General features: G+C 33.7%; 1 protein-coding gene across 2 annotated transcripts in view; it reads right to left on the reverse strand.

Annotated features, from left to right (window-relative positions):
• Positions 1-12539, reverse strand: part of AGL (amylo-alpha-1,6-glucosidase and 4-alpha-glucanotransferase) — a 33743-nt gene that overhangs the window by 2505 nt on the left and 18699 nt on the right. For both annotated transcript variants that reach the window (XM_084291004.1, XM_084291005.1), the window contains exons 23-33: positions 10726-10859; positions 9325-9500; positions 7356-7458; positions 5851-6076; positions 5270-5381; positions 4786-4921; positions 3047-3159; positions 2084-2295; positions 1390-1487; positions 749-836; positions 527-660 (exon numbers count right to left, since the gene is read on the reverse strand). In XM_084291004.1, coding sequence (XP_084147130.1) covers positions 527-660; positions 749-836; positions 1390-1487; positions 2084-2295; positions 3047-3159; positions 4786-4921; positions 5270-5381; positions 5851-6076; positions 7356-7458; positions 9325-9500; positions 10726-10859 — 1532 coding nt within the window. The remainder of the gene's footprint in view (positions 1-526; positions 661-748; positions 837-1389; positions 1488-2083; positions 2296-3046; positions 3160-4785; positions 4922-5269; positions 5382-5850; positions 6077-7355; positions 7459-9324; positions 9501-10725; positions 10860-12539) is intronic.

Raw genomic sequence — 12539 nt, forward strand, 5'->3', positions numbered from 1 at the left:
TCTTGTTAGATTACACATTCAATATATATTTATTCAATATATACAAACAATATATCGCATAAACTTATCTGCCATATTTTTATTCTGTCACCACTAGCCCTGTAATTCTTTTGTTTTGCAGGCTGTTTATAAATACTTTTATTAAAAAAAAGAAACAAAAAAAAGACACCCAACATTTTTTTGTTGAAATTCATTTTTTGTACAAAATTAAGATTCCTAGTTTTTACACAAAATGTATTTTCCCCAGTCTTTCATACGTAGGTAAGTAGTAATTCTAAAAATCTATAAACAGCATGAGATTGCAGCTGTCCTTGAAACCTGACTTGAGATCTGCAATAGAATTTATAGCACTGGACTTTGTATGTAGAAAACAGATGTTATTTATATTATAGACTTGAGACATTATAGATGTTATTTATACCACAGACTTCTATATCATAGGATAATATTATATACTTTTATATGCAATTGGATAGTGGATACCACTAGTTACTGAATATTTTGAACCTGTTAGCTGCTGTATTACCTTTCAAGGTGAACATAGTGGCGAGAAAGCACATTCTTTATCATAACTACAGTTTTTGCGTATATCTGTGGACCAATTAGCTTTGAGAAGTACAATTTGGCACGTAGGAAATATCCAATTGGCCACAGCCATTCCTAAGAAAAGGATGATAAGAGAGGGTTATAGCTGTCATTTTGAAAAATTATCAGCACTTATTCTGAAATGGAATAAACTGACTCTTACAGGTCCTTGGTGATAGTTAAAACCTCTGGCTACATTATAGTTGTCGTTGTCAAGAGCATTATCATATACTCCACAGTACACCATATCACTGCAAGAAAAAAAAAAAAAGAGAAATTTTGTAAACAAAGCATTAACTAAAATAAGGCATAAATTAGGATGCAGAAATGAACAAAAAAATTGTCATGGCATTTAGATTTGATGATGGTTAGGTCAGGGAAGTCTCCATCGGGTTTTGCTTTTACACGACAATGGAATTCCAAATACTCTTTAAACTAGTGGGAAAACAGTTAAAATCTTGGAATGACATATTTGTAATTTTGCCCTTATGTTTTTATTCGAACTGCAATGCATACACTGTATGCTTATGCTGTATCATATACAAGTAAACATTACAATGCAATTTTGATAGCATATTTGACTTGCCTGCTATGTGGCATCCAAAGCCACCTGCCGCTTGTCTACATAAATAAAAGCAACTGCATGGACTTTTAGAACAGCAAAATACTTGTTCCTGAAGCATTTATTGCAGCCTTATTTTACAGGTATACGTGAGGATTTTAACAAACGAAACATTACACCCACACATTAAATAATCCATACTGGCATGTTTTAACACTTATTCTTATCCCTACTATACTTACTCTGGGTCTAAAGTTTTCATGCCTAACGGACCAAGTAGTTTTTCCTCTGCTATCTGCAGAGCTTTCCAAGCTCTCTCAGGTGTGAACAACTCAGGTGCCTAGTAAAATAATAACGATTTACTCAGTAAACTCTGCACACGTACAAACACAGGACTATGTATATGAATGTAGAAGACCACAAAAGCCCTAGCTATCATATTACTGAATTAAAATACAGTTACTCTTACAGAACCTACAAGTCAGAGTAAGCAAGATGACAAAAGCTATTGCTTTGGACTATTTATTTTAAATACACTTGGAAAAGACTATTACTGAAGTCCTTTACAATGAAAATAAACGACCCCGTGCTTTTTAGCTAATTTAAGGGGACTTCCCCCTCCTCATCCTAACCTAAAAAACAAACAAAAACCCACAAACACTTTGAATACAGTGAATACAGTGAACATTTCAAATTTATCCCAGTGATGAATTTGGACAGCCATTTCATATAGCTGAGTTCTGTCAGGGATATACTTTTAGTGGATATTTTAAGACAGATCATTATTAAAAGCAAGGAAAAGAAAACAAGCTTTGAAACTTTATCCTAATCAATATATATTCCTGATATAAAGTCTGTCTGCATGGCATTATAAGTTCAATAATAAATAAAACAGTTTTAAGTAAAAATACTTCCCCCCTAATACGCCTCACTTACCACAACCATTGCTATTGTAAAATTTGGTCTGAGTTGGTAATCACACCATGGACTTGAAGCTCCATAGCTGTCTTTATAAATTCCACGTTTGTGAACAAGATTTGGATGTTTTTCATTTGGATCTGCTGGGTTCTCAGACACAAAGAAGAGCTTTTCAAAGTGTGCTTGAATTTTTCTGTCCCATTCATCATATGTGATAGTTTCCTCCTTTCCTGAAAGATATTACATGTGGATTTCATTTTCTGAAAACGGCCACAGTGGTAACAAGAGAAGTGTGCTTATGCCTAGTTCTGTTTATTACAGTATTACTTATGATATTCCTAACACAGAGGTCATTGAAGCATTGCAAAAAGGGAATTATTTAGAAGTTGAATTATACTGTAGATCAATTCCAACACCTGCACAACTTTTTACAAGACAAATTTTCTCATTTGCTTTAATTAGCTGAGTAAACAGTATGAGATACAATGATCTATGGTAACTAATTAATTGAATAAGTCTAAAATTTTTAATCAACGTTTTTCAGCACGTTAACATGCCATCTCTTGCATCTAAAGATACTTAGGTAAGTTGCCAATATTTACAACATAGGATCAAAACAGATGTATCTTGTGTCATTTTACTTCACCTTCTGTAATAATGTGTTTCATTGTGATAAATGGATATCAGTGATATAATTATTATGCAAGAAATTGGATATAGGCTCCAAAATTCCTTTGAAATCCACACCCTATTATACAGAATAAAATATTTGATAGGTTGACCAGAGAATGTTGATTGTAATAAACTTTTGTGGTAACTAAAGATTTTACCTATACTAGATCCTTTCCCAAGTTTTTCCACTTTTCCTCCTAAACCTTCTTGAATGGTTTTGATATTCATCCCTGATGTTACACTGCCACCAGCTCGTTTCAGTTATATTTATATTCCAATCATGAAATTGTGAGATATGTGTGTCTTTACCATGTCTTTTTATGGTGACTCCATGGAATGGAAACTCGTTTTTCCTAGATAAATCCAGAAGCCAGCGAACAGTTGACTTGCACAAGCCAACGATTTCCACAGCAGAGCCATCTCTAAAATGATAATAGTAAGTAAGTCCAAAAATTACTTTAAGAAGGCCATTAAGGATACAGATTGTTTTCAGTTACTTGTTGAACTTTAAGGACAGATTATTCAGATACTTAATTTTTCCCATTTTGTGTTGCAGCCCACATCATACCTGATTTTTTTTAAAGTTAATATTTTGCCTCAAAACTGTGTACCATGTCTATCAAGTGTTGCCACATACATTCTCATAGTCTTCTCCGGATAATTTCCGGTATACAAGAATATTATTTCCAACATACATGTTTTTTAAATTACTTTTCCCTCACTGTTATTAAGAAGGCCAAGAATTTGAAAACTTAAACTGACTTTTGTTAGTAAATAGTCACCAGTCATTCACAGCAACATCATTCAATTTCATAACTCTGCTATTAGCTTTGAATACAAATTCAGCGAAGAAAGAAAAAAGTGAAAAATAAAACAAAAAACCACAAACAAAACACAATTCAGGAGGACAAACAAGATTTCCAATACTATCATCCAGATGGAAAAAAAAAATCATTTAAATACAATACCACTTATTACAGCCACAGTCTGTACATGATCTGAATGCTGAAAATTGGTCTGTGAAAATTAGTAAAGTAGATCCTTGCATGGAAGACATGAATTAATCAAATGAAACAAAACGCAAATCCTAGGTGATATTGGAAGGTTGAAAATAAATTAGCTTGCCAAAAGCTTCTGTGATTCTGATTTATTAGTAAACAAAAGGTATGCATTAGAGATATACTGATAGTTGCTAGGATTGCAACTTTTTTTTTTTTTTTTTTTTTACACAATACTGTCACTCCATAGAACTCTTTCACTGAGGAAACCTGACATATCTCCTTTATGAAATAAGACCATTATATTTTACTGTTTGTAATCCAAGACGAAAATTTACAATTGTACAAGAAAAACTCAAACAACAACCAACCAAAAACTGGGAGACTCCTGCACAGGACGCTTAGTCTGTCATTGTATCTCATTTTCTGGCTTGCTTTAAATCATACTGGTTAGGTTTGTAATTTGTTGCAGAAGCCTACCACACTGCCACAGTATTTCTCCTCATCTCACATAGTACTTGGCCTTCAGCATCAAGCAAGAAAATCAAACAGTTTATTTCACTAAAGAATACCCTAGTGCTGTAAATTTGCAAGAAAAGAGCTAATTTTTAAAAACATTTTATTTTTGCCTTAAGCTTAGATGTTGCAAATATTTTTGAATTCTAAATAAGAAATACTTATAATTGTGTGATTTTAATATATTTTATAATAAAAAGTTATTCATAACCAGTCTAAATAAAAATTTTTCCAGTAATCTAGTATTGCAAGCATCTAATTTTTCCTGTTATGTTTTACTACTTGAATTTAAAACTTTCGCTCCTGGCATGGAGCAAAGTCCATGAAGATGAGGGCTTCCCCTGCTAAAAATACACCTCTTTTCTTTAAAGGAGCACAAATTAAAAACACAATTAATACTTGAGCAGTCAAACAGAAGTTAGAAACACATAGAGCACTGAGAGCACCTCTCAGATGTGTTAACAAAAGGTATAATTGTGGAGAAGAACTTCAGCTGAAAAGAAATCAGCCCCCCACATAGGTTAGATTTTGTACCTCGGAGTAGCAGGAATTCCTCTGTTGCGAGCTCTGTCACTCTCCCCCATTTTATCCATCCAGGTGCCACAATTGAAACGGTTCCCTCCGAAGACAAAGCCAGTTTCACGGTCAACACCCGCTGTTACATTAAAACCTGCCAAGCAAGAATATCATGTACGAAGCCTGTACATTAACTGACACAAAACCCCAAATGCATGCTGAGCCCAAACATCCTAAATAAATGAAAAACCTTCACACAAGAGATGTGAAGTGGGTTTCTGAAGGCAGCTATACTTTTTGAGTGAACTTTCAAAAAAAATTGCACCACAACATATAAACAGTTGCTGAAAGAAAACAAGCACTCTTAAAACATTAAATTTACCTTAAGTAATATTGTTTTAATAGCATTAAACACTTTTTGAAAAATAAACTTAATAACTTGAGGAAAAGAATATAATCTTAACCTTTTGAATTGCATAGCAAGTGTGTTATATTTTGTTACCTTCATCTCTCATGTTTTGATCTATCTGTGGGCCGGCATTCCTTTCTCGGAAATTTATGCCTTCCATGTGTCGTTGCATTGCTTCCTGTATTACTTCATAAAGCGGCTGATCCTAGATTGATTGCATGTTTGGGTGATAGGAGAAAGGCAAAATAAAAAAGTACTAAAAAGGCTGTATCTATTGTGCCAATAGTAGCAATTCTTAGCCTCTAGTTTTTTAGAATTCAAAAGAAAAGCATCTAGCATTTTCAATAGCGTCTTTATCAATGGGATACATTTTATAAATTTTTTAGTATTATAGAATTATTAATATAAAATTTTTTCAAGACTGAAAGCAAAGAAAAATTTAGAAGTAAAGCCAATGGATTTTTTCTTTCTTCATCCCCAGTTCCACCCTACAATTTTCTAATCAAGTAATGCAGATGTACTAAGAAGTGCCTAAAATATGTACTTCTTGCACTGTAGTCATCTTTCACCATAGAAAAACAAATACTGCCAAGTTCCTGTAAACAGAAAAATTGCATCCTTTCATTAAAAATTATAGCTGCATTCATGACTTATAAATCAGAAGTCATCTTTACCACGCTGCCTGCAGGTTGAGGAGAAGAGTCATCTCTTGGGTACATTCTGGAAACAGGACATCTGAGAATGTCTAATCCATTTGGAACAATTTTACAGTAGTCCTGGATACACTGAAGCCACCACCATACAGCATCACGACAGTTGTATCTGGCATGCGTCCCCTGGCCGAGCAGGTTGGGAATGAGACCATGTCTTAAAGTCCCACCAAATGCTAAAATTATGTTTCTAGAACAGAAATAAAACACCGTCTTGATTAAGTTAATTTCAGGCAATTATTTAGCCAAATATTAATTACAAAATGTACAAGTTCATCTAAATAGCAAAGTAAGTCAAAGAGAAAAATAGGATCTTAAATACAGATTTGTAGCTTCCAACTGTAGCATTTTGGCATGACTTCACTTAAATTCTTCACTAGCACAAAAACTTCTTTTACAATAAAAGTTCATCTATTCTACAAATTTCTCAGTATGAATAAATTTAAATACATTTGTTTTTATGAAACATACGGCATTGCTAATATGGTAAAGGCAATTTCATTTTTCATAGGTTGTGATATTGGCCCTCAACCTAAACCGCACTGAGGTCAGAGGAAAGGTTTTTACTGATGTTTACTGTTTATGATCATCCTTGTAACCTTTTTGATTGGGGTGGACGGGGAGGGAGAGCAGGAGCAGGTGACAATTTCTTGTTAAAATACAGAGAGGTGCCAGCAACTGAAATGTTGAGAATTTTCATTTGAGAACCTTTGCGCAAACCTTGCAGAAGACACGGACTCCAACTCGTTTTAAAAGGGAATATAAACATACTAGTAGACCGCAGATATTACTGTATGAGAAAGGTAGCAGTTAGCTGGCCAAACATACAACAACATAAACAAGTGCTAATTTAAACTAACTTTTATGTTCGTGTCTTGTGGAGAGCTATGCCCAAAGTGAAAGATTAATTGGAATACCAGCTCAGTAAGTCTGGCTTACATCTAACTCATTTATCAGGCTAAACATTAGCATATCATATACAGATATCAGATGATAATAATCCAGTTAGCTGATTTCTAGTTTTAATAGAGTAGTATTAGCAGTCACCAAAAAATCATGATAGACCTTCGTACCTTTCTGATCAAAATAGAAATCCCTTGCTACTTCAAGTTCTTAAGTAATTTTCAAATTATTGCTCAGTAACAATAACACAAGTATACTTAAAATAATCACTTTAAGGACAAGCAGTAGCATTACATGGGCTAAAACTCCCTTATCTATACAGAACTGGAATATGCTATCAATGCTAAAAAAAAAAAAAAAAAAGGCAATATGAGGAGTATTTTTCATTCCATGTAAAAAGAACTTACGAATCCATCTAAGACCATTAAAGTTTTATTTTGCACATGAACTGTTTCTAACAGGTTGCATGTTCTTCCAGGTTTTAAGAGCAAGAGCATGAGTTTTTCCTAACTATCTGAAAAACTATTTCAAGCAACAGTAAGAACTAAGAATCAGTCAACTCTTACCTTGCTTCTAGATAACGCCCTGTAACTAACATTAGACCTCTCAGTGCAATAAAGGTATCCCTTCCCCAAGAGCGAAAAATCCCTGAAGAAAAGTGAGGTAAACCTAAAAAGAAATGTCATTGATGAACTCATTTGTTGATATGGCAGAAATTCCAAGAACACATGTATGTAACGAACTATACAGGTAAAAGTATATTCACATGCATAATTACTTTTTTTTTTTTTCCTGAAATAGAAACTCATTTTAGAACAATTAACTTCTAGAATTTCTAAATCATGCAAAAGACTATGCATGTCAGTAACAGTCATGTTTTTCTTTTTTTTTTTTTTGATTAAAGCACTTGATGTCACCCTTAAATAATAATAATAAAAAAAAATACACAACTCCTACCCCTCTCCCTTCCTCCTCCCCCCACAAAAAAAAAAAAAAAACGAAACAACAAAAACCACAAACAATACAGAAAGAAAATGAACAAAAAGCCAGAAGTATGGCAATATACATAATGCTCTGCTTGCAAGAGTTTATGTATGAAAGCCATGCTATCTCAGTATCATAAAAGGAATGATTGGAGAGCTGTGAATTTCTTCAGCCTAGTAATACTCTCAGCCACTATAAAAGGAATCCTGTTTCTTTTTTCCAGCAGCTTCTAGAGCTACATCTTACTGCAGACATTACGACATGTATTTTTATGCTTTAACAGCAAGACTCATTCTTAATAATTAAAACAGTGAAATCCATCCTTGTCTTTTCTTCTATTTATTAACTTTCCAGTCTAACAAACAAAAAGTTCCATAATAAAGGCTCAAAACAATAGTCTGTTGTGCATGCTTGCTCGAACTAAATTGTAGCTTCTATTAGGTACTTATTCAAAGCATTTGCTAATGCTCAAAGATGACCTTCACACCTCCCTAATTTTATAGAATATGGCAATAAGCAACTTGAGAATGACAATCTATTCAAGAGTTAAAAATATCACAGACTCAACTACGTGAAGGGAATATTTAAAAGGAAGCCCTTTCATATAATTAATCTTTATGACTAAATTAAGGGAACAATGCTTGTCTGTGCTTCCAGGCAACACTAAAACAGGCAAATGGAATGGTACAAAAAAAAAACAGAAACTAAAAGCAGTAAAATTCCGTAAGAGAAGGACAGACAGCAGAAAAAAAAAAAAAAAAAAAAGAAGAAACAAAACAAAAACCAGACAGACAGAGGCCATAGAACCTGTAGATGCTAAAAGTTTCTATAGTTTCAAAAAAGGAATGGACCAGCTTAGGGAAAAATAAATCCATTCTAAGTCACTAAACACAGGAGCTAATGCTTTCAATTTAGGAAAGTGCCAAGTTCAAGGACTGCCAGATGCTGGCTGAACATTTGGAGGAATAAATACTGTTTGCTGACTGTGTTTATGTTCTTTCCTAAGCAGCTATTGTTGCCCCTTTCAGGGACATGTCCAGACCAGAGGTTCTTCTGGTCCACTAATGGTTCTTACATTTTTCTGAAAACTTGTAAACAATAAATCCATGCTTAGACTCCATTACAATTCACTTCTTAAATTCACATTTAAAAACAAACTAAAGCCTATTATGGAAAGTATACATTTTTCTTTCCAAAAGACATAATTAAGATAGAGAACATAATTGCAGATCTCCATACAGGGTAAAATTGGATATAGTTTAGAATGTCTCTAAATAAAATATTTACAAGCTTTTATTTCCAAGAGCAAAACCAAAATGGTTGTCCCCAAAAATACTGCTAGATAAAACTGCCATAGTTTTAAACAGTCAAACCTTTATCTGGAACACAAGTTAAAGCACAGGAGAGAAGTGAAGAAAAAAGCTACCTAAATTTTACATACAGATGCTGACATTTAGATCCCAAGCATAGTGGAGAAAACTTTATAGTTTTTCAAAGCAATTTAACTGCTTTGTGAGGTTTTGTTTTGTTGTAAATGTTGTGTTCACTTACCAGCTGCCAAAGAAACACAACACTGTTCTTTCTCATTTGTAATCTCATTCAGTCTATAGGGAACATCATGTAAGGAAGGAGACAGATCGGGCAGACATGAGTATTTTCCTATCCCACACATCTGGATTGAGCCCAAGGAAAGGTGTTTAACAAATGTTGATCCATTCTGCACAAAGCTGTAATTCAACATAATTAAAAACAAAAACAAAACCCTTTGCATTCAGCAACAGCAGTCTACATTTTTCATTTACAGAAAAGTATAATAGATATTATGTGTAATAAATACGATGGACTAACAATGAGTTATTCTGAGTATTATGCATTAATTTTGCACATAAGCTTTACTTTGTATACCCCTCTTTTTTCCAAAATAGGTGCCCAAAATTAGCCTTACATTTTTAATGTATTAATGCCAATGGGAGCATTTTTGCTTTGCATACTTTTAGGGAAGATGGCAAAATAGTGAAATTGGTTTACTTACACAGATCTGAGACCTCAAAAGTATAAGAAAGCAAAAATATTTTATCATTTTTTTTTATTTAAATAAAAGCTTGTAAAACCTAGTCATCATTTTTAAAGACACATTTGTATATATATAAATTTATATATATATTCATGTAAAAATAATTCATTAAATCATTTAGTACGTTGTCTAAAAATAATGAAACTTGCATTCTTGACCAGTTCATCTCCAAGTATTTTTTCATAAAATATACTATGTTCCACATGCTATCACATCCATACCAAATTCTATGCCCATTTTAACATCTTTATTTTTACAAAATAATGGTGATTTAGAATACTCATAGCTAGAATAAAGCCTCCATTAAATCAACCTTCTTTCGCTTTCCAAGAAATGACACTGAAGTTCAAACAATTTCCAGAAGTAAGCAAAGTACTTAGATATGAAGGATATTTAAAGGTCTTATAGAAGAAACTGTCCTGATTTCAGCTAGGATAGAGTTAATTTTCCTCCTAGTGGCTGGTACTGCACTGTGTTGTTTATTTTTTATTTTTATTTTTATTTTTTTTTATTTAGGTGGAACAAAGCATCAACAAGTACAATCTGGTATCTTATTTTTCCTTCAGACTTTAAGGAAGCCTTGCATTTTCACTAAGATCGTAGCAAGAAAGTTTCTGAAGCATTGCAGGGAAATTCTGGCTTAACATTTCATCCCCTACACAATGCCAGCAGTAGTTATAAATTCAAATCCAGGACAGACATCTGAACTCTCAAATTTCCCAGCCACTGCTATTAGAAGATTGATTTTTCACTACCAATTTCACCATTTTCCATTGGATAACACAAATATGAAAATATTCTAATGACGTTCTCCAACAGATAAAACATAAAAGGTGCAGTTTATAGATAACTCTACATATCTGACATGCCAAGCATACCTAGACATCTGATGCCATCCCACATCCAGAAGCGTTGTGTATGCACCCACTAATATGGCATCAAAGTAACATGGGATAAGGTAACGTGGAATTTTCTTTAAATAGATAAACATGGCCTTCAACCATTTACCAACCTATTAAAATATAATATTATTAGAAGCTGATAACACTTGATAACAACGGGGTTCAAAACCAGTGCTTTTAGGATGCATCTAGTTAAAATATTTATCACAGATTTTGAACAGATTGTATTATATATCCAAATTATGCTTGGCCATCACACAGCTGATGCTATTGCCCGTTACTAGCATCACCACTACCATGCAACCATTCATATTCAAGAAGCATTCCATGCTAGATATTTGTGGCAGAATTGCTGTATCCCCCTGCTCCAAAACTTCAGCCAAACTCTAAGAATGGTAGGGAAAAATTTTATATTGTTCAATGACAAATGGGCAAGAACAGCAATTATGGAAAGAAATTAGTTCTTGCAAATAGCACATTTCCACAAACAACACAAACAAGTTTTTAAAACTAAGAAGCAAAGGGAAGATGCAACTCAAAAGCTGTCACTATGACTCGAGTGTGGGAAGGAGGTTTCTCATTGATTAAAAAAAGACAAGACTGAAGAGGTGAAGCTTGAGACAAGGGACTGAAAAATTGTCAAAGACCGAATAACGTGTGGCCACTCATGCAGATGGCTGCTGATCTGGGTCTGTGACTTTAGATTCTTGGGCTACACCATCTTCATTTCATGACAAAGTAGTTGACACCTGAAAGTATTTTTCTTTCCTTGCAGTGCTTTTGAATGACAACCTACTGTAAAGTCACTACCACTAAAGACTGAAAACCTGCAGATGAAGACCACATCAATGTAGTACATATAACACTATACTTTTAACATAGAAATTAGAGGGAAAATTACCTATGTAAACACTGAAATCGCAAAATTTAGTTTCACGAGACTTTGATATAGCTATTGCTACTTCATATTTTCTGCAGAACAGAAAGAAACACTGCAAATTAAGAACTCAAAAAGTATGCAGACAAAATAAGCAACAATCTTGAAAGAGCACTGAGTCTGGCTACTATCAGACTAACTTGCTTTCATCAAGCTCCCATAACTGAAGTCAGAGTCATCATTCACTTCCGTACAGCATTCAACATTCAATTACCCTTTTTTCTGCTTTTTATCAGTACACTTGGCTTCAGGAACAAAGCAAAGTAAGAATGTTACACTCTTTCTTATTAAATTCATCACCTTCATTACCCAAAACATGTCTTTCTCTTGTGAAATGAATACAGAAATTGCCTTATAGGAAATTGAAGTTATAAGAGTTATAATATAAGAGTTATAAAACAGTTAACTTGAATCTTCATAAATTATAGAATAGTTTGGGTTGGACAGGACCTTAAGGATCATCTAGTTCCAACTCCACTCCCATGAGGGGTTCCAGCTCCTCTTCCACTCAACCAAGTTGCTCAAAGCCCTATTCCAGTCTTTAAATATTTCCAGGGATGGAGCAAATCCTGCTTTCTCAGTGCCTGGCTGTGCAATCTTACTGTAACTGTATCACAATCACATATGCCTCAGTGGTATTTAGGTCATCTTTTGAAAGTAGTCACTTAAAAAAATGGTTACTTCATTTTCATTTGAGCAGAAGGTAGTAAGCAGAAGGAACCCTTCAGGCCCTAAATATTTTCCATCTCCCTTTTGCAACCTACTCTTAAATAGGATTAAGAAGAGGGAAGAAAAACATATTAATGGTTTAATCTCCTAGAAGAAATTGCCTAGACAATAAATACTTTACAGA

This window comes from Netta rufina, assembly GCF_964035555.1.
Source record: "Netta rufina genome assembly, chromosome: 8".
Taxonomy (NCBI): Eukaryota; Metazoa; Chordata; class Aves; order Anseriformes; family Anatidae; genus Netta; species Netta rufina.